This window comes from Condylura cristata, unplaced genomic scaffold (assembly GCF_000260355.1).
Source record: "Condylura cristata isolate star-nosed mole 26May11 unplaced genomic scaffold, ConCri1.0 scaffold00010, whole genome shotgun sequence".
NCBI classification, from domain to species: Eukaryota; Metazoa; Chordata; class Mammalia; order Eulipotyphla; family Talpidae; genus Condylura; species Condylura cristata.
The window spans coordinates 58,567,954-58,591,934 of NW_004567111.1; the positions used below are offsets into that span (position 1 = coordinate 58,567,954).

At 33.6% G+C, this 23,981-nt stretch overlaps 1 protein-coding gene across 1 annotated transcript in view; it reads right to left on the reverse strand.

Moving 5' to 3' along the window:
• Positions 1–23,981, reverse strand: part of RNF17 (ring finger protein 17) — a 134,328-nt gene that overhangs the window by 66,658 nt on the left and 43,689 nt on the right. The window contains exons 15-19 of the mRNA XM_012723193.1: positions 23,388–23,529; positions 10,836–10,989; positions 8,729–8,844; positions 7,656–7,776; positions 5,583–5,703 (exon numbers count right to left, since the gene is read on the reverse strand). Coding sequence (XP_012578647.1) covers positions 5,583–5,703; positions 7,656–7,776; positions 8,729–8,844; positions 10,836–10,989; positions 23,388–23,529 — 654 coding nt within the window. The remainder of the gene's footprint in view (positions 1–5,582; positions 5,704–7,655; positions 7,777–8,728; positions 8,845–10,835; positions 10,990–23,387; positions 23,530–23,981) is intronic.

The following is a 23,981-nucleotide window of genomic DNA, read 5'->3' on the forward strand; positions in this document are numbered from 1 at the left end:
ATTTCTGCAAAAAAGTCTGCTAGAATTTTGTAGTGATGGGGTTGACTAAAACAGCTAATGGACTTAAAAACATTTAAAAATTATTGTGTGAAATTCATATAATATTAAAATACTTTAAGTTGACCAATTCAGTGGCATTTAGTACAATCAATTGGTTGCATAACTAGGTAAATCTAGTTCTAAAACATTTCAATCACTCCAAAATAAACTTTCTTAGAAGGTTATTCCCACAATTTTCTCCCTCACTTCCTGTTACCCATTAATCTAAGTCTGGATCTGTGGATTTATCTGGACACTTCATAGAAAAGTGTAATTATAAATATGCCACCTTTTTTATATGACTTACTTTATTTAGCATAATGATTGTAAGGCACATCAATGTTATAGTAAATACCAATATTTAGTTATTTTTTTTTTTAATATTTATTTATTTATGCATACAGAACCAGGGTACAGGACAGAGGCTCAGGGGCGGTGAGAAGCTTCACCAGAGACAGAGTGGGGAGCAGAACAGGCAGATCGACGAAGTACACTGCTGAGGGGAGCAGCGGGCGGGTCAGGAGTGGTCTGCCGCGCCATGTGGTCACCTCCGGGGCAGGCGGGAATCGAACTCATGCAGAACTGGCTTTAGCTTCTTAATGCTGTGCTTAACCCGCTGCGCCACCAGGAAGGGCCTATTTAGTTATTTTTAAGGCTGAAAAATATACTTACACACTCACACATTTATTCAACCACTGATGAACATTTGGACTGTTTCCATTTTTTGGTTGCTATAAACAATATGTGCACACATTTGTTTGTATATCTGCTTTTGATTATTTTGGGTTTATTCTTGATTGTTTTGGCTTAACTGGTGTGAAGGCATCGTCTGCCTCCCTAGAATTTATGGGTCAACAGGCAAATTCTATATATAAGCTTTTGAAGAATTGCCAGTTTCCCACTTCTACTTATATTCCTATCAGCAGTGCAGAAGGGGGTCAAATACCATTTCTCTCCAAGATAACTTAAAAAATTATTCAATTTTGAGAAAGTTATATATATATATATACATGGTCCAAGATTCAGAAGGTACAAAAGCTACCAGTTAACATTGTTACTGGATACTATGACTCATTCATATAAATAATACATATATACATATATAACATTTTCGGTAAAAAAAATTAAAGATCTATCATTGGTTCTTTGCCCTAATTATGTAAATTAGTTTACATAATTATACAAAATCTGTTAAAATTAGCATTATAATTAATGTTAGCTGGAAAAAGGTTAATTTTTAAAAACATGACCTTGATTTTAGAAAAATCAAGTTGGTTGGTTAAATTGGAGGTAAGAAAATAGGTAAATGTTTTTAATTAAAACACTTACAGCAATGGCAGATTCTTTAAGAGAGTCAGTGTTGCCACCCTGTCATAAGTAACTTAGACTGGCTGCTTAATTTAAAGAGCTTACGGGTCTATAGCCCAAAATTGTATCTCTAACTTGTGGCAAAAGAATAACTAAATGGATTAATCTTTAAGGAAAACTCAGGACATGCTCACAATTTGACATATAAATGTTATCTTCTACTGTGTGTTAACCATACTTACTGCAACATGGCCCACTAAGGTATAATTGATAAATCAAAATGTAAGATATTTGAAGGATACATAGTTATGATTTGATTTTATATATATGTATATATCAGTATATATATATACAAACATAGTGAAAGTATTCTCTCTCATCTAGCTAATTCATGAATTGTTTCACATGTTTATCTCCCCCACCCTGTCCCCTTTAGTGAGAGCAGAGTTGTATGTATCTTATAACTTCATTATTGCTCACTAAACTAAAAAATTTCCTAACTAAAAAATTCTCATTTAATATTTGAATTCATAGTTAAGGGGGGTATATATAAAGATGGTGCTAAAGGCAGGGAAACTTTGTTTTAAAATTTAAAAAGTAGCTTCCTGTGTATTCTTTCTTCCACTGTTACCGACACTATCACAAAGAACACTTTTTTCTAGATTCTATTAGCTTACTGTAGAAGTTTTATTTTGGACTTAGTCCCCCTAGCATTTAAAGTGAGATGATAGATGCCTGCTGTTCTTCTTTTTCTCTTGATAGCCTTAATAAAATTTAAAAATAGCTTCATTCTATGATCTATGAAAGAAAGAGCTGGTAAATTGAATTTCATTTAAATGAAAAATCTTTGCTTTGTGAAAGATGTGACAAAGATAAAAAGACAAGACACAAATTACCTGCAAAAGACACATTTGATAAAGGATTACTTTCTGAAATATAGAGGGAACTAAAACTTTAATAAGAAAACAACAATTAAAAGAGGGGTCTAAACTGAGACAGACACATCACTGAAGATGGTGTACAGATGGCAAATAAGCATGGAAAATGATGCCTTGAATCATATATAATCAGGGAAATGCAAAGTTAAACACATATGAGACAGTGACTACACATCTATTGGTATAGCCAAAATCTAGAACACTGACACCACCAAATTCTGGTGAGGATCTGGAGAAATACAGAAACCCTCATTTTCTGCAGGTAGGAACACAAAATATATAACCACTTTGGAATACAGTATGGTATTTCTTATAAAACTATATAAGCATATTCTTTTTTTTTTTTTTTAAAGATTTATTTATTTGTGTGCACAGAACTTGGGTACAGGCCAGAGGTACAGGGGCTTTGAGAGAATTCACCAGAGACAGAATGGGAAGAAGAAACAGGTCGACCATCGAAGTACACTGCTAAGGGGAGCAGCGGGCGGGTCAGGAGAGGTCTGCATGCCATATGGATCACCTTTGGGGCAGGCAGGTATCGAACTCATGTGGCAATGGCTTTAGTTTCTTAGTGCGGTGTTTTAACCCGCTGTGCCACCAGGGAGGGCCACAAGCATAATCTTAATACAATGCTGTTATATGATGCCAATGAGTTTCTTGATAAGAGTAATAAAAAGGGAAGGAAGAACCTTAAATGGATATTACTAAATAAAAGAAATCAATCTAAAAAGGTTATATAATGTGTGATTTCAACTATGGAACATTATGAAAAAATGAAACTACATAAAGAGTTAAAAGATTAGTGGTTACCAGGGGTTAGAAGGAAGGTAGAACTAAGTGGTGGAGCAGAGAGGATTTTTAGAGCAGGGAAAATACTCTGTATAATAATAGTAGTGAAAGCATGTCATTATATACTTGTCAAAACCCCATAGAATATACACTACTGTAAACTATGGATTTGGGTTATTTTTATGTGTCTCTGTAGTTTCACTGGCATTAGCAAATCTGTTACTCCGGTGACTCATAGTGTAGTTGTCTGTGTGGTGGGAGGGAGTATAAGGGAACTCTGTTTTCTGCTCATTATTGCTGTAAATTTAAAACTTTCAAAAAATATATGTGAAATGATTTTTTTTCTCCTTCTGACTTACAGGGAGGATTATAGGGGAACCAAATTAAGAAATTGGGGAAAAAATAACATGAAAAATTGGCAGGCAACTGTAAATCAGAGGTATTTTGTGAGAGGGAGAAGTGAGAGGGATCAGAACAGGAGCAAGCACAGCACAGGGGACTATGGTAATGCTGCATGGTAAATTGATGGTGGGAATTCTATGATAACTACACATGAGAAGAGAAATTGTACAGAAAGGAACAATGATGCAAAGTATATAAAAATAAATAAATTATATTAAAAAACTATTTAACAAAATAAAAGGATAACAGATCTACATATGAAACCTAAAACTATAGAAGGCTATAAAGAGACTACAAACCTCAGAAGATTACAGAGAAGAAAAGCATTATGAACTTCAATTAGATGAGGATTTCTTACTATGACACATGTTCCAAATTATTAAAGAAAAATTGTCAAATTGAATTTCAAAACCAGAAATCTGATCTTTGAGACACTTAAATCACAGATTGGAAAAAAAAAATAGTTGACAGCACACAATCAGTGAAGGACTTGTATCTAGAACATATAAAGAAACACCACATTTCATAATAAGCAACATAACTTTTAAAAAGGGCAATATTTTTAAAAAGGTCCTTAATGTCATTAAGGAAATTGAAATTAACCACGATGAAATTATACTACACTTTGTATAGAATGGTAATATATGTATACAAAATGATAAAATCATGAGAAAAGGATTAAAAAAGAGGTCTCTTACACTGCTGGTAGGAATGAAAAAATTAATGCCAATTTGGAAAACATCTGGCAGTTTCTTATAAAGTTGAAAGTATACTTATAAGCAGAAATTTTACTCCTAGTTTTTTCCTCAAAAGACAACTACATACATATTTCTACACGAAGATCTTTTAGAGCCAAATATTTATAGCACATTTATTCATGAAATCTCCCCTAACCAGAAATAGCCCAAATGTTCACCAATTGGTGAATGTGTAATATTGCTATATATCCACCAAATGGAATATGAGTAAGCAATATGGAGAATCTCAAAAGCATAATTATTAAAAGAAGTCAGACACAAAAGGCAGTATACCCTATAACTATTTATTCCAAATGGTAGAAAAGTAAAAATTGTAAATAGCTGCCAAGTGTTGTATATGGAGAGATGGGACTGACTGTAAAAGAGGAGAATTTTTTGGGATAATGAAAATACCTAGATCTTGGCTGCAACAATGATTGTATGACTGTCTATATTTAACAAATTCATGTAGCTATGCACCTAAAAATGTGAATTATATATTTTGTTATATCTCCATAATTCTAACTTAAAAAAAATTAAAATACCACTTAGCCCAATATACTTAAATGCTTACTCTTTCTCTTGCCCTTCTCTCTCAGGAGCTACAATGCAAAAAGATAGGTGCTCTCTCTATTCCTCTATCTCCTCCAGGTTAAGGTGGTTAGGGTGACTACTGAGCATTTGGTGCAGACTTCTGGTGGGTGTCATACTTCTTTGGTCACCCTGACAGAAACAGTGTATAGGTGCTAGCAAACATGAACTCTCAGTTACATGTGGGTTATATACTCTTTATAAAAGCCCTCAAGAGCCATCTCCCTGCACAAGTCACTACTATGGCAGAACTGCTTTATCTGGACTCCAAATCTTCCCACACCTCCTTAGCACCACTATGACCTTCAGCTTTTGGGTTTTCAATAACTGGCTTGTCCTAGGAAGTAGTAGCACAATGACTCAAACTGGTTCCCTTTCAAAGTTCTATTTGAACTCAAAGGGGAAAAGGTGACATTTCTTCAAATGGGAATATGGGCTACTCTACAACTATGCTTATTCTCTATCCTGCCATCTGTCTTTCCAATTCTCTTTTCAAATAGGCATAAGAGGGTATGCAGCCATAAGAAGCATCTTCAAATTCTAGGGCTATTCTGTTGGTCTCAAGGTATACTGGGGTCTAAGAAAAGGAATTTTTCTCTCCATGAAAACTAGTGACTCCAATTACTTTTACTGCCTACTTTTTCTGATCCAAAACAAAGAAAAATCCCCACGTCTATGGCTAGAGCAGATATCCAACAGAATATGATATGCCAGTTTTCCTTCCTGTAAATAAAGTGTTATAGATGAATTGAAAATAAGAGTATACAGGTCTACTTACCCCGTTTCATAAGATGCTAGGCCTTCTTTGACTAGCTGGTCATTAATACTAGTAGGAGTCATCCCAGGAGCACCAAGAGAATCAAAAAGCTCAACTAACAGCACATTATCTTCCAGAATTTCTGTGAAGCCATTAAGTTTGGGGAAAAATATGTTGCAAGATATACTAAATTAGTAATTAAAAAATTGGAAATATATTAAATGAGTAATTTAAAAAATGGAAACAAATGTCTAAGTCCCTAGGAGTAAAAGTAGCATTTTGCGGAAACAAAATTTAGGCATATGCACATTAATAATTTTCATTTTAGGTTATTATGTATTGTTCCATAATGAACTAAAAGCAATTTAAAGCTTTTATATTAAAAAAATATTGACATACATTTATTGATGGAAGTATTATGTTTCCAAACTGTTTTATCAAATTTCAAAGGAAAAAAGAAATGAGTTATTTAGATTTTTGGGTTTTCAATAACTGGCTTGTCCTGGGAAGAAATAGCACAATGACTCAAACTGGTTCCCTTTCAAAGTTATTTGAACTCAAAGGGGAAAAGGTGACCTTTCTTCAAATGGGAATATGGGCTACTCTACAACTATGCTTATTCTCTATCCTGCCATCTGTCTTTCTAATTCTCTTTTCAAATAGGCATAAGAGGGTATGCAGCCATAAGAAGCATCTTCAAATTCTCGGTCCATTCTGTTGGTCTCAAAAGCTTACAGCTTTTATTAGACTGTAACAAACTACAGTGTCTACACATGAGGGGAGAAACCAATTACTGTAATGATGTAATCAAAAAAAGAATGATACAAAATTTAAAACAACAAATCTAGAATTCCCTGTTTTCAGGATGAACCATCTTAAATTTTAATTTCTTTTGGAAAAGAAGTTGGTTGCTTGTTTTTAGTGCTATGTCTTAAACTAAACTTGGAGTTTACTAAAGGTAAATTTTACATCTCATGTGCCAATATCATTATTTATGGTTCCTCGTACAGAAGACCTTCTCAATAAACATCTGAATGAATGAGGAAGGAATATCTTTAGGTAACATTTCCTTGCACTGAGATCTGTTTATGCCTATACCTTTTAAACTAGATAGCTGGTAGCAACTATTGGGACAATAAAAAGATATGTCATTATTAGCAGTATCATCATTAGAAAATCTCAAGGTCTTAATTTACTGTCATGGTAGGGAAGCCAGATATAAAAATTCTATAGCTTAAAGATGCTATATCTCAAGTCATATTCCTCTTTAACAGAATAAGTTCTTTAAAAACAGAACAATTCCTTTTATGAATTAAGTGAATAAATGATCACATATATGTCATCATTTATAAGTCATGTGGCATTGAATACTTGATGTCTAGGTAGTAGTTTTCCCACTGCAAAACAAGCTAACAAGTTTAGGATGGTGGGGGTTTATTTAATGCTGGCATCATAAACAAGCAGCAGGTCTCTCCCCCACCAAGTTACTATCCTAAAGTGAGGTGCATGAATATTCATTGTAAAGGAAGTAAAGACCACAATAATTCCTGTGTCAATTCAGATCAGGCTTTACTTAAATTTTTGATTTTTCAGAAATTATTACATTACAAAATTACAGGCTAGTGGTCATTCTGTTGTGGTTGCAAAATGTTCCAAACAGAGATGTAACACTTTTTAAAAAATGCTGAGATCCTACAGCTCTTAAGTCAAATGAAAAAGTAAACAAATACCATTTATCTGGCATGTACCATCCCTCCATATTCCTGCAAACTAAATCTTAATAACTACCATGCCAAGACCAGAGGCAGGGCCCTGATGCAAACAGGAATGAGAGGCTATTTCCTGGCTTTAGGTATTCAAGAGATTATGTTGCATAATTTCTCTTTAGTATTAATTTTTCTCTGGTGTGCTAAGTTTATACTCTGGAGCAGGAGGAGTTATTCAATTATTCCTAATTAGTAATGCTATCTCCCATTACTTTTACTGATGGCACAATGAATTAATTCTAAGATCTGGCAAATTATTATAATCATATTCTTATTTAAACTTATGAATGATCAAATACAGTAACAAATAAAAATGGAAATGGCTTACTAATAACTGAACATGTCATAAATTTATCTTGAGTCTTTTCTTCAAATTTTTCTTTAGATTTTTTTGGCCACTGCATTGTCCTTTTACATGGTTCAATATAGGCTAGCTTACATTTAATTGCCTGTGTCAAACAAAAAAGCACCATTAAGAAAGTAAAATTAACTTCTAATTATTAATTCTGGGATTAAAGGAAAGTTTTATGGGCATCTGTACAAAACTAAACTTGTATTTGAATTTAATGCATATTTAGAAAAGAATAAAATAATTGTGCAAAGGAGTCTATAACAGGAATTCAAATGCAAATCATCAGAATCAGCAGAGAATTTGACTGAATGAATTCCTATACATTCAGGTACTAGAACAGCAAGTATCCACTGGAAAAATTAGATAATTATGATACATTGTTAAGTGAGAAAAGGATTACAGATAATCTAATCATGTAATTGTTAAAAATCTAGAAGATGCATCTTAGATATACATATCAAATAGTTCTGAATTTTGCTCATCTCTATTTTCAAGTTTTACTATTAATATTTTACTCATTTTTAAAATGAAAAAATATTGCTAAATAGTAATTCAAATATGATAGAGGAGTACATGAATTAGAAAATAAGCCCCTTTAACCCAGTGATGTCTAAAGCAAAGAAGTTTTTCACTTATTCTAGCAGACTTCTTTCTCTTGTGTACATTATAGATCCTTAAACATAAATGGGATCACAGGAAAAGTACTTCTGCAATGAACTTTTTTTCATATAACATGTTGTAACATGATACCAGATTATATAGGTATTTCAAAACATGTTAAAACCTGCACACCAGTAAGTACTTGTAAAAACACATGCATCAATACATATGCATATATATATACACATTTATAATTAGTGCTTATTTGTTAAGATATACATTTTATTCCTCAGATGGAAACTTTAACAACTCTTCTATAGTCTTGTATCAGAAATTATTAACACATAAAATGGCAAGTATCTGAACACTTCTGTGGTAAAATGACTTCTAAAAATACTTGTACTTCTGTGCTAATATTTTAACCCTATGAGTCACAATAAGTAGATCACCTTCTCAGGGGGATTCAGAAACTCATCCTTTATTTTACGCATGTCTTTAAGTGTTATTTTTGCAGTATTGCCAAAGTCCACATATTTAACTTCAACCTCCCGATGTCCTGGCAAACCTTCAAAAAATTATGAAATCAGAAATCATAAACATGGAGAGAAACAGGATTTAGATGGTTCTACAGACAACTAGAATAGAATACATTCATGTACAACAACAAACTTTATTTTTTAAATATAGAATTATTTATAACGTGAAATTTAAAAAATTATCAATAATACAAAAGCTATTGAGACTTGGTGAATAAAAACAAACAAAAAACCAAATAATTATCAAGTGTTAGTTGTATGTCAGACAGTTGAGAATTAGATTTTGAATTACGCTGAGTCAGAACCTTACTTGAGATAGTTGAGAATTAGATATTGAGTTACTCTGAGTGAGAACCATTGTCCAATCTCTTAAATGCATATGACTCTAAGTAAGTTTGTATCTATAAAATACTACTCTGAGCACTTTAATTTTTCTGTGCCTGATTATTTCATCGGTAAAATGTGTATGCTAGTAGAATAAAATCTCAAAGGACTTTTTTTCAGGATTCACCATTTTTTCTGCAAAGGCGTAAGCAGCATAGGCAATAAAATAAAGTGAAAGTTAACAGTAAACTATTTATATAATAGTATATAAATTTTTTTAAACTCATTTTTAATGGGGTAAGGTAAAAAAGGAAAGACAGACTTCTATGTAAATCTAGTCTCTATTTTAAGAGCTAACAAAGAAACCCTCTGAAGTTTCAAACACTTCAACATTTAAAGGTCTATTGTAATTGGCCTTTTTGAAAATACAAAAGCTCTATAGTTGACATCAGCTGTTCTCAGCTCACCTAAGTACAAAATTATTAACCATAAAAATTCAAATTTAAAGACATGTAACTTTAATATGGAAAAAAGGTAGATGTTCTCTCCTCCTTGGCACATGTGAAGGGTGGAACAACAATGATACTCTAGATGACACTTCAAACAACCTACACTACATGGTAGTGGTATAAGCAGCAACTGAAGAGAAATTTGTTACTATAAGGCAAGCAGGCCAGGAAATATCTCCCTGCTTCTATTGGATATTAATGCTTTAAGGTTATTCTCAACTGTACCAAAGCTATTAGATTCTTAACCATTTCTTAGGTCTCTATGTGGAGCTGCAGTTTTTCTTAATGAATTAATGGATATGGAATAGAATTTAAAGAACCTTTTAAATGCAAATTATCAATTATATAGAAAAGTAGAGTCAGAAGACATGGCAGGACTCAAAATTTACTTCCCTTATTCTCTGAGGAAACAATCAAAAGATTCACCAAAATAAGGGAGTAAACTGCAGTGGTAAATGTGGGACTCAGAAAACAAGGGATCTAATACAGGAGAAAAATGAAATATATTGCCAAGTGAAATAAAATCTCAGAATAACAAATTTGTGGTCGAATAGGAGCAGAAAATAGAAGTTAAAAAAAGTCACACTAAGATTGTCTGCAAAGTTTACATGGGAAATTGTTTTAAACTATTAAGAAAGTATAGGCATACATTTAAAAAAATGTATGTGACAATATAGTTACTAACCCCACATATACTTTATAGTTTAGCAGTGAAACATTTAGATAGAATATGAACTTAACGAAAACTGGAACAACTATGGGGGACTTAAGGAGGGTACAAAAGAGCTAGGAGATACAAAATTATCATCAAATAAAAATAAGAACAGATAATCGCTAAGACTGAAGGATTACATATTATTTAGAAGAAATAAAACAATACCACCCCAAAATTGGAGAATTAAAGGTATTTGCTTTGGAGGAGTAGAATGCAAGTCATTTAGCACTATTTAGCTTTTTAGAAATAGTTAGGTTAGAAAATTTTTATAAAAAGGTTAATTCCTAAGTCAAATAAAAAGAAACCAAAAGGAGTCAAGAGATTCAGCACCCAAAATTATCATTAGCTTTCTGAAGACCTATGATAGAGCAAAATGGTAAGATCAATTACCACGTCCATGATTTAGTCTAATTTACATGGTTATCCATTTTTAAAGCATAAGCCATTTAAGAACCAGTAAGCAATTTCCTACCAACAACTTTTGCTCGATACCAAACTCCATCTTCAAATTTGGCAACACAGGCTTGATTGTGAATTGGACAGAGGATTTCCAGATTTTCCCCATCTTCACTTTTATAGAATTCCTCAATTGTCTTTAGTAGAAATAAAAAATCTAGGCTCTCTATCTAGGAAATGAAGGGATTAAGACATTTTAACTTCATAAAAGCTTGAAATATGTGTTCTATGTATTATACACACTTCATAAAATTATGAAATATCAGAATTAGATATAAATTGATATTTGAAATACTTTTATTATAGCACTATGTAAAATAGCATATATAGCTGTAACAATAAAGTCATATTCCTCCAGATATCATAAGTGTATATTCTAGATCTTTTTTCTATACACAAGCATATTTTGCATACTTCCTGTTTTTACCAAAATGAGACCATACAAATATGTATAACCTGCGTTTTACTGTATTTTAAAAAAATTTTAGTATGTATTCTTATTAGTACTTCCAGATCATATTCAGGTTTTCCTAACTGATCCGACCCAATATTCAACCCAAACCTGTATATCTGGTTATCTCAGCAAGTCTTTTATAACTAAAAATATTGTCTTTTTAAATGACCCTGTGTTGTTGAAAAGAGCACTTTTTCCAGCAAAATGCCTTATTTTCTGGATTTATGTTGTTTTGTCACCATAATAATATTTAACTTGTTTCTCTACTGAATAGGGTTTACAACCTGAATTTCCCAGAAGCTTAGCAGGTCTGATAAGCATCAAATCTTTTTTAAGCTAAAATTCATTGGTATGCTCAAGTTGTAATACACAAAAAGATATAATTTTACATTAATATGCTAATATTTGCTTATAGATTGGGGTGATAATCTCTCCACTGTAGTTACTTTTTAACCCTTGTGATCACTCAATTATTTATATAGTACTACTTTGAAATGATATGAATATTCAGTTTCGCAACAATTATCCATCTGAAGATAAGAAATCAGTTAAACCAATCTGTCAGAGCTCTATGAAATAACGATTTACAGCAACCAAGCAAATGCCAGCCAACCTTCTGGCATTCAAAGAATTTCTACGTAGATCTTAACTGGATCCAAGCTAAAGGAACAGAGACTTCAGTGATTATACACAAGGAGTATAAAATGAAATTTAACCTGTGTCTAGTAAGAAATAAATATGGTAAAGTATGGTGAAAAGTGAAGCCTTCTCTTTTGGGATTTTTTTTAGCTTTTATTTTATTTTATTACTATTGAGTTAACATTAAGAACCCTCACATTCCCCAATCAGGTATTACCGCTGTAGTGCATCCATTACCAAATCACTTATAAGTCTACCACCATAGTACACTGTACTTTATTCCTTCTTTTTCTTACCAACTCACCCTCCCACTGCACCCCACAACTCACTCACATCTGGAGGCTTCAGCGCCACTGTCAGCTTCCAAGGATAAGGATTTCAGTTTGTCTTCATCTGACCCTTAGTTCAGTTTCTCTATACTATATATATATTAGTGATACCACCTATATTTACCTTTCTCCTTCTGACTTACTTCACTTAGAATTACCCAGCACCATCCATACTGCCTCAAATGGCATGTGGATATCATTTTTAAGTTTTATTTCTTGGTTCTTGATTCCATTCAATTGTCTGTTTATCTGGTTTTGTTCACTATCATGATGTTTTAATTACTTCTTCGTACTACAGTATGAAGTCTGGAGGTTTAGTATCTTGAGTTTTCTATTTTTATTGTTCAGGACAGTTTTGGCTATTTTGGGAATCAATTTCAGCCCATTTTTTGAAGGCTGACCCCAAATTTTAATCAAGATCATACTGAATCTGTAATTGTTCTGTGTAAAGGTACCATTCTGAGAAAGTTCATTATTCCAACCCATGAGTGGGAGATACTTTCCATTTCTTTGTGTCTTATTCTATTTCCTTTAACAATGCCACATATATGCCTTTGAAGGGCTTTTACAAAAGTGAATATTGAACTTTCTAAATGCCTTCTTAGTGTCTACTGATATCATGTACTTTTTATCTTTCTTTTTGTTGATGTGGTGAATTGTATTGCTTTTCAGATGCTGAACTAATCTTGTGCTAGTGGGGTGAATCCTACTTTGACATGAAGTTTAATCCTGTTAACACACTGTTGGATTCAGTTTGCTAAGATATTGTTGAGGGTTTTAGTGTCTGTGTTCATTAAAGAGAGTGGTCTGCTCAAATAGCCAAAACTCTGATGACTAAAAAGAAAGAGAATGGAGGCATCACAACCCCAAACTTCAAGCAATACTAAAGCCATAATAATCAAAACTATATGGTACTGGAGCAAGAACAGACATACAGACCAGTGGATTTGAATAGAAAACCCAGATATAAGCCCACAGGTTTATGGGCCACTAATCTTTGACAAAGGAGCAAAGAAGATACAATGGAACAAAGAAAGTTTGTTCAGCAAATGGTGCTGGGAAAACTGGGAAGTTACATGCAAAAAAATGAAACTAGATCACTACCTCGCACTATACACAAAAATCAACTTGAAGTGGATTAAAGACCTAGCTATAAGAATGGAAACCATAAAAAACCTAGAAGCAAAGGTGGCAAAACACTACACGACATACACTTCAGTAACATCTTTGAAGATATAGCACCCAATGCAACAATAGTGAAGGCAAGGATAAATAGATGGGACTAGATCAAGTTAAAGAGCTTCATCAAAAAATGGGCAGAAGAGCTAAAAAGACACTTTTCCAAAGAGGAAATGCAGATAGCCAACAAGCATATGAAAAATGTTCAACATAACTTGTAATAAGGGAGATGCAAATTAAAACCACTATGAGATAGCACCTTACCCCAGTGAGAATGGCACATCTTCAAACAACTAGCAACAACAAATGTTGCGCGAATGTGGAGAAAAAGGAACTCTCCTGCACTGCTGGTGGGAATGCAAATGAGTACAACCACTATGGAAACCTGGAGATTCCTCAAACTGCTAAAAATGGAGCAGTTTTAGCAGTATGACCCAGCAATCCCACTCCTACGCATCTACCCAAAAGACACAAAAACACTGGTTCAAAAAGACACCTGCACCTCATGTTTACTGCTGCTTTATTTACAATTGGAAAGACATGGAAACAACCCAAATGCCTAAAAGTAGATTACTGGATTAAAAAGATGTGGTACATACACACAATGGAATATTACTCAGCAACAACAACAACAAAAAAACATAGGTCTTTTGCAGCAACATAGATGGAGCTGGAAAAGATCGTGCTCAGTAAAATAAGCAAGAAAGAAAAGGAATAATACCAGGTGGTTTCACTCATAGCAGGAGTATAAAGGACGAAGGGAGAAAATAATATTAATAATGAACAACTATATACCAGAGACATTTTATGGGGGTGGAACAGGGAATGGGATTAAAAACAGTGGGGGGAGGGAAGTACACTGGACTATGGTGGTGGCACACAGGTGATTTGATGATGGGAAGCCATGGGGATTAAAAAAAAAAACAACACCAGTTTGGCAGCTCCTTAAAATATTAAACAGATTTTTTATATGGGAAAAAAAAAAGAGATTGGTCTGCAGTATTTTTTCGTATGTGTGTGTTGTCAATGGTTTGGTATTGGAGTGTTCTTATAAAATATGTTTGGTTTGGTATTGGAGTGTTCTTATAAAATATGTTTGAATGTTGTTCTTTGTCTATTTTTTGAAAGAGTTTGTATAATACAAGTATTAGTTAATCTTTGAAAAGTGCAGAACTCACTTATGGCTGTGGACTTTTGTTTTTCAGGGAGAATTTTGAATACTGTTTCAATTTCTTAGTGATTGGTTTGTTCAGATGTTCTGCTTATTCCCTATTTAGCTTTGGATCACTGTATCGTTTTAAGAAGTTGTCCATCTCATATTGGTTGAACTTGTTAGCATATAAATGATTACAGTAATTGCATTACCCTCTGGATTTCTACACTGTCTACTATAACATCTCTTTCATTTTTGGTGTCATTGTTCTGTATTGTTTTAGGCTTTTAAAATAATCAATTTCTTTATTTTATACATTTTTTACATCATTCTTTGTTTTTGTACAATGTATACCTTTTCTTTTTTCTTTTCTTTTCTTTTCTTTTCAAAGATTTACTTATTTGTGCATACAGAACTGGGCACAGGCCAGAGGCTCAGGGGCGAAGAGAGGCCCCACCAGAGACACAGCGGGGAACAGAACAGGCAGATCGACGAAGTACACTGCCGAGGGGAGCAGCGGGCAGGTCAGGAGAGGTCTGCCACGCCATGTAGTCACCTCCAGGGCAGGCGGGAATCGAACTCATGCGGAAGCGGCTTTAGATTCTCAGCGCTGTGCTTTAACCCGCTCAGTCACCAGGGAGGGCCCGTACAATGTATACTTTTTCATCTTGATTGTAGTCTCTGGGGGAATTCCCACCACTAATTCACCCAGTCAATGATCAGTCCCTTGATCCTATTTGAGTTTTCTCCCTTTTTCTTTGTAAGCATAGCTAGAGACCTATCTATTTTGTTTATTTTTCCAAAGAACTAGTTTTTGGTTTCATTAATCTTTTCAACTGTATATTTTAGTTTTTATTTCTCCTCTAATTTTTATTTCCTTCATTCAACTGGCTTCTAGGCTTTATTCTCCTCTTTCTAGTTCTTTGAGGTAAGAGATTAAGTTTTTTCTTTAAGCGCTTTTTTGTTATTTGATGTAGGTCTGTATGCTACATATTTCCTTCTTAGTATTGCTTTTGCTGTTTCCCATATGTTCTAGAAGGTTATATCCTCATTATTTCCTCTGAATTATTTACTTTTGATTTATTTTTTGTTTTCCACATTGACCTAATGGTCTTTCAGTCATGGACTGCTTAATGTCCATCAATTAGAAGATTTCCTTGCTTTAATTTTATAATTGATTTCTAGTTTAATAGCTTTTTGATCTAATAAGATATTTAATATCATTTCAATCTTCATGAATTTGTTGATACTTGTAACCCAGTATGTCGTTGATCTTGGAGAATGATCCATTTAGCTTTTTAAGGCATAGCTCCCTACAAATGTATATTAAATACATTTGGTCTACTTAGTTGTTTAGGGTGACTGTGTTCTGATTTATCTGTCTTATTGATCTGTCCATTGGTGAAAGTGGAGTGTTGAAGTCTTCAACCACATATATATTTTCACCAATGTCTGCTTTCAGATTTCATTGTAGCTGTCTGATGTGTTTTGGTGCTTCCCTGCTGAGTAAAAACTGAAAAATGTTTTGTCTCCCTGATGTATTGTTCCCTTAATTATTACACACTCAGGCCTCTGCAACATTTGGCTTCCTACTTTCTCCCTTCGGAAAATGTACTCTATTTACTTTCTCTGCTTTCAGAATCTGTTTCAAAGACACAGCCTTGAGATAAATAACGGAGTGTCAAGACCATCTGGATGGTATATGTGACTCTAAACTTTCAAATTTTGGTGGGTGGAAAAACTGTTTTGTCATCACCAAATATAAGTTAATTTCCCCTGTTCACTAAAACGGCCACCTACCAATCTGTAGTGGTCTGCCTCTTTCTTTGCTCTACTCATGAATTCTGTATATAAAAACAGGCTTCAGATTACTCCTGGGAAACTCTCAAGACTACATCAGAATAGTAGGGTGAGGCAAAATGGGCTGAGGGGATCAAAAGTTACAAAGCTCTATTATAAAATAAAGAAGTCATGGATAACTGTAGTTAATAATATATCACATGTTATGAACATCTAATATAGAAATATGATATTATAATACCTTTATAAGTACTGAGATTTGGAAAGAAAGATCTTAAATGTTATGTAAAAAGATTACAAAAATTCTCATCACAAGATAAGCATTCTTGTAACTATGTTTACATAGTTAATGGTGATAATTTTATATTTATATAACCTTAGTTATATACCTGGAGCTAACATAATATTGTCAATTATAGCTCAATTAAAAATATAAGGGGGAATGGTTTGGCTTACTGGTAGGATTTTATGTAATCTAAAAGTAATTATTAATTTATATTAGTACTATCTTAGGATATTATATCCCAGTATAATGATAATATATATATTAATATATACAAAGGTAGATAAGAGAATCAAACATGACACAAAACTATTTGGCTCACCTGAGTTCACTGCCACATTACTTACAATTACCAAAATATGGAAGAAAAAATATTCACCAGTGAATGAACAATTAACAAAATGTGCTAACTACAAAAAATGGAATATTAGCCTTAAAGAACCTGCTACATGCTACAATATGGGTGAATATTGACAGGATTTTGTAAAAAAGTTAATTATGTAAAGACAAATACTATTTGACTTAATTTATGTGAAATATCTAAGTAGTCAAATTCATAGAACAATAAAGTAGAAATGTGGGAAAATGAGTTGTTCAAGGGATACTGAGTTTCATATTCACATAATGAAATATTTCTAGAGAAACGGTACACAATAATGTGACTACAATAACATTATATATTTAAAAATAGGTCATATGGTAAATTTTGTTATGTATTTTAATAACAATTTGTAAATGATGAAAAACGTGACCTACAAAAAGATGAACTAAATACAAAACGGGGATACAGAGGAAACAAGAGACCAAAGTTATAAGACATACAGAGAACAAACTCCAAAACAGGAAACTGTCCTATCAATAATTACTGAAAATTTGACTTAATTACTGAAAATCTCAAATTGAAGGCAAAGATTAACACAATGGGTTAAAAAAAATTGACCAACTTTAGGCTGGCTATAAGATACTTTTGATTTAAAGTCACAGATAGACGAAAGGGCAGTAAAGATAGCAAACAATAATCAAAGGTGAGTTGGAATGGTTTTGAAACTCAAATAGGCTTTGTTAGAAATTATTATGAGAATGAATGAAAATATACACTGATAAAAAATCAATTCACCAATAAGAAAAACAATTATAAATAGAAGTATGTATCAGATATCACAGCAACAAAATACATGACACAGATACTGACAGAACTGGAGAGGGACAGTCAGTTCTACAATACTTCCTTCCATACTCCATTCCCAGTAATAAATGTTTAAAGGATATTCATTTTTCATGATATGGCAACAAAAGTAAAGAAAGGATCTATCACCCCTCTCAAAATTGAAGCCAAAACAAAAGCTTTGAGTGTCAAGAAAGCAGTGCAGAAAGACAGGGATAGGAAAAAGATCTGCGCATCACCCACCTTTCAGGTGCCAGAAACACTGCATCTTTGTAGACAAACCAAATACCTTTGGAAGAGCATCTCCAAGAGTAACAAATATGACATGTACGCTACTATCAAGTTACTCCTGACCACTGAGTTAATCATGAAGAAAACAGAAGACAATAAACACACGTGTGTTCCCTGTGGTGGTCAGTTTCAATAAGATCAAACAGATCAAACAGGTTATAAAAAATCACTACAGTATTGATGTGGCCAAGAACTGACTGTACTTGATAGGGAGAAGATATATGATGAACTGGTTCCTGATGATGATGGTGCTTTGGGTTTTGCTGACAAAGTTGGGACTGTCTAAACTGAGTTCAGCTGGCTAATCTAAATATAACTTTTTCACCATTTAAAATAAAACCAAGAATTTGAACACTAAAGCCAGTTAGACCTAACAGACACTTCTGTGATATAAAACATGTGTGTTTATATACATATAATGAAAACATTTGTAAATATCTGTGTGTGTGTACACACATATGAGAAAATACATAAAATGCTTTGCCAACAGCACAATGAATATTTTTTTCTCAGGTACACACAGACTATTAATCAATGCAGACCATATATAGACATAAAAAAGTGTCAATAAAATTTAAAAGTATGAAGAAGGTGCCAATATGGCCTGCCATTATGGCTTCTAAACTCAGCTACCTGCCACTCTATCAGGTGCCAGGTGAGCAGGACCCACAAAATTTGGGTATAGGAATAAGCCCCAGCTTATCAGATATAACCACTAAACAACCCATCAAGAGTCAGGACAGGAGGCCCTGATAACATTCCAGGCTTACTTGGGAAGAGAAACAAAAGTCAAACTAACACAAACTAAGAATGCGGAGAAAGGAAAACAGCAAATGATTACACAAATGCCTTAAACAAAAAATTAAGCCACATGGACCAAATAGAGATCTATGGGTCCTGCACCCCCCAAAAGCAGAATATATATTTCTCAAGTGCACACAGGACATTCTCCAGGACTAACCACAAGAAAAACATCAACAAATTCATGAAGCCTGAAATAACCAAACATACCAAACATATTCTTTGACCATAAATATATCAAATTAGAAATCAAATACAAAAAAAATCAGGGATCCTCAAATACATGAATACTGAGCAACACACTACTGAAAGACTTCTGGGTTAATGAGGAAATAAAAAAATCAAAAAGAGAAATGACAAGGACACAACCTTCCAGAATCTATGTGACACAAGAGAAAGGACAAAGACACAATCTTCCAGAATTTATGGGACACAGTAAAAGCAATATTAAAAGGAAAGTATACAGCAATATAGGTTGACATCAACAAACAAGAAGACTCCAAATAAACAACCTCATCTCAAGGAATGAGAAAGAGGACAACAAATAATCCAAAAGTTTGCAGAAGAAATAATAAAAGTTAGATTAGAAGTAAACAAGGGCCCTCCCTGGTGCTGCAATGGGTTAAAACACATTACTGTGAAGCTAGCAGCAACCACTTCAGCATGAGTTCGATCGTGGGCCAGTGAGGTGACCCACATGGCACAGCAGACCTCTCCTGTCTCACCCACAGATCCCCTCAGCTATATACTTCGTCAATCTGCCTGTTCTATTCCCCACTCTGTCTCTGGTAAATCCTCTCACTGCCCGTGCATCTCTGGCTTGTAACCCAATTATGTATGCATAAATAAATGAATAATCCAATAAAAAATGCACAGAAGGGCTAAATAGACAATTCTCCAAAGAAGACATATAGATGTATGATCAACAGTCACATGAAAAAATGTTCATCACTTCTCATCAGGGAAATGTATCAAAACTACAATAAGATAACACTTCACATCTCTAAGAATTAGTCCTATTTATATCAAACTCAGAAGCAAATGCTGGTTAAGAGTGTGGAGAAAATGGAGCCCTCTTACACTGTTGGTGGAAATACAGACTGGTCCAGCCCTTTTGAAAGCTCTGTACAGTTTTCAAAAATGGTTGTGCCATATGACTAGTAATTCCACACCAAGGTATCTACCTGGAGAATAAAAGGGGTCTAATTCAAAAGGAGTCTTGAACTGCTATATTTATCATAGCCTTATTTACAATACTGAACTATGGAAACAACCTAAGTGCCCCAAACAGATGAGGGGATCAAGATGTGGCACATGTACATAACTGAATACTACTCCACTATCAAAAAGATAAACTTATAACATTGCCAGCAACATAAAAAGAGATGAAAGGGATTATGTCAAGAGGAGAACGATAAATACTGGATTGTATAACTTATATGTAAAATAAAAGAAACCAAACAAAGGGTCAGAGAAAGATGAACTTTTAAAGCAACCCTTGAAAGATTATCACAGAATTGAGGCATTAGGGTGAGTGGAAGGGACAAAAGCAGGATAGAGAGACAGGACTATGGATATGGTGATTATGGGGACTTTAGTGGTAGGTGTATATTGGAGACTGCTTCTGAAGGAGGGGAGAGCCTATACTTTGAAAATAATGATAAAACAATGGCACTTTGTAAAACCTAAAAATATACATATTTAAAAATTCAGAAAAGAAGGTATACTCTCTGATCCAGCAAACCACAAAGCTTATTGTGGTATTATTTGCAATAACATATGGAAATAACCTACATGCCAGTGATAACAGAACTGGATAAAGAGGATGTACATATAACCAGATACTATTCAGTAATAAGGAAAACTGATGCTATGCCATTTTCAATGAAATGGAAGGATCTTGAGGGATCATGTGACATGACATTAGCTAGAAAGACAAGACAAATATTAGATGATTACAGTTATGAGTAATATAAGGAACTATAGATGAATTGATAAAGCAAAATAAAAGTAAATATTGACAACTGAAGTGAAGTTACTAGAGGTGAAGCAGGTTGGAGAAACGGTTAAGGAGCTTAAAGAGATGATGGTATTCTTTTTATTTTTTTACTCAAAATTAAAGACATCTATAAATAAGAAGTATACATAGCTAAAAAGGACACATTAGGGAACCTCAGCACAGAGAGTAATAATCAGCAGCAGTTTTGAAACTGAGGGAGGAAATAAACACTTTGTAGATCAAAAAATGCTATTGGGAGAGCAATAACGCAGCCTACTGAATGGGAGAAAAAAACTGCAAATGCTTTATCCAATAAGGGATTATTATTCCTAATACACAAAGAACTCCTATAATCCAACAAATAACCAAATTAAAAATGACAAAAGATGTGAACAGATATTTTCCTGAAGAAGATAAACAGATTATCAATATATACATAAAAAGATGCAAAAAACAACACTGGCCATTAAAGAAAAGCATATCAGATCCACAAAAATGAGATATCACTCATACCCTATGAAAGTGACTAATATTAGAAAAAGAAAGTGAACGTTAGTGAGAACAGGGAAAAATTCGAATTCTTACACATTGCTAAAATATAAAATGTAGATTCTGTTGGGAAAAGTTTGGTAGTTCTTCAAACAATTAAACAGAATTTTAATATAACCCAGAAATTTTTCTCCTAGGTAGACATCCAAAAGAGGAATGGAGCGCTCCAATGAGATACTTGTACACCCATGCTCATATGACAGTATGTCCATGAGTCAAAAGTTTCAAGCAATCCAAGTGTCCATCAACAAAATGTAAATTTAAAAATGTGTATATACATATAATGATATGTTATAATCATGAAAAGGAGTGAAATTCAAATACATGCTACAAAATGGATGGACCTTACAAATATACTAACTGAAATAAGGCAGATTACAAAAGAATACACAAATATTCTGTGTTTCTACTCAGAAGCTACCAAGAAGATAGATTCTATAGACTGGATTCTGTGACTGGATTCTATGACTTATATGTGGAATATAGAGAAACCAAAGGGTCAGAGAAAAATAAACTTTTAAATCAACCCTTGAAAGCAGACCACAGAACTGAGGCACTGGGGAGTGGGGGGCAAAAACAGGATGGCGAAAGAGTACAAGGGATTATGGTGGCATATTATGAATGCTTTGGTGGTGGCTATGCTATGTATACTAGCATACTATCATCCCTTTAATTTCCTTAATCCATTCTCCGAGCATCCTCTTTAGCCTCTGGTAATGTCAGTTGATCAGTGCTTACTAGTTTATATATATTTTGCTTTGTCAGTTCATCCATTGTTTCCTTATATTACCCATAAATGTGTAATCATCCAATATTTGTCCCATACTTCTAGCTAATGTCACATAATCCTTTCAAAATAATTTCTTTTATTTCACTGACAATGGCAATACCATAACAAGGCATGGAAAAAGGAAGTAGAACAGCATATATCATAGTATTGGGGAGACGTGAAGGAAATTGGGAATTACTGTTCAGTGGATACAGACCTTTTGTTTGTGATGATGGAAAAAGTTCTGCAGATGATTAAGTTGTGATGGTTGTACCACAATGCTGTGAATGTACTTAGTGGCACTACACACATTAAGTGTTTAATGTTTAAAAAGGGAAAGTTTTGTGTTATGTGTTTTCTCTCAATACAAAAAGTCAACAAATACAAGCCTGTCCTAATTTAATGCCCAAAACAGATTTCCTTAAGTTTTGTTGGCACCAATATAGTGTGCTGTAGTGTGTGAGTTGACAGGCCCTGAATGAAGCTGTACTGTCCAGTTTCTGAAACTGGTTCCTTATGGCAGCTGTGTGACCTCAGGCAAATTGCTTCCTGCCTGTAGCTACAGTTGCATGTTAATGAGGAGAGTATCTTTCTCATAGGATTGCTGTGAATATTAATGAGTTAATCCCCATAAAAAGTATGTTCCTTAGAGTGAGTTAATTCATATAAAACACTGACACAAGTCAAGAATGAACTCTTAGTAGCAGCAGCTATCTAAAACACATCAGTCACACCTCCAATTTAGTATGAAATACTTTTTTAATCTGAAATCTACTCTGGTGTTCAAATTCAGAAAATGATCAAGTAATCAATAAATTCTCAGATGTACAGGATCAGAAACAGGTTTTATTATTCTACTTTGACTTGTCTGCTCTATGTACTTTCCTGTTGATTTCAGAAGATAAACATCAGATGTCTTTCATTTTCTCTTCCCTCCATATTTCATTAACTTGCTTAGTGAAGAGTTCTTATAATTTACTCTGAAACATGAAATCTCTTGTTTAAAGTTGCAGTTACTAAGAAACTTACATTTATAGAATGTTGATAGTGATTTGTTTGCTTTAAAATTCACACTGGGTACTCATTTCTGTTACATGTTTCTTATTTAATATTTGAAAAAAATGCTTTGTGTCATTTTTGAAACATTATATACTCACCAACTGAAGATAAAAATCACTAGGACTATTTATGTGACAAACCATAACGGAGACATCAGTCATTTCTTTAGGCAAAATAGGTGGATGATAGTGTAAAGCTGTATTTTTTCCAGAATGACTTCTTGGGGACTGTGATCTAAACCTAATTAAAGCATAATTGAAAGAATAAATAGCTATTTTATTAAAGTATTTCTTCTTTCAGTGACTTCATTTAAAGGATTTGTACATGTACTGATTTTTCTCTCAAATATTCCAAGTTCCCTCTTCTAATATTACATTTATTTGAACTTCAACTCTCAAAGCAGGTTAAATCAGATGTCAAGTCTTAAAAGTCAATAATTAACCTGCAAATTTGTGCTGGGATAGTGTGAAGCTGGAACTATATGTTCTACTTAGATTTAAGGTTTCTACTCTTTCAGCTGCTATGATAGCTGAAGTTTATGGGAGAGTACAGTGAGGTCAGCTGAGGGATTCAGCAGCCCCTTCCAGCTTCTAGGTTCTACTTTTATTTTTCCAAAGTGGAAGCTACTTAGGTCACTTATAGAATAATCAAATTGCTCAAGACATAAAAATATCTTCTATTTTTGATGTTAG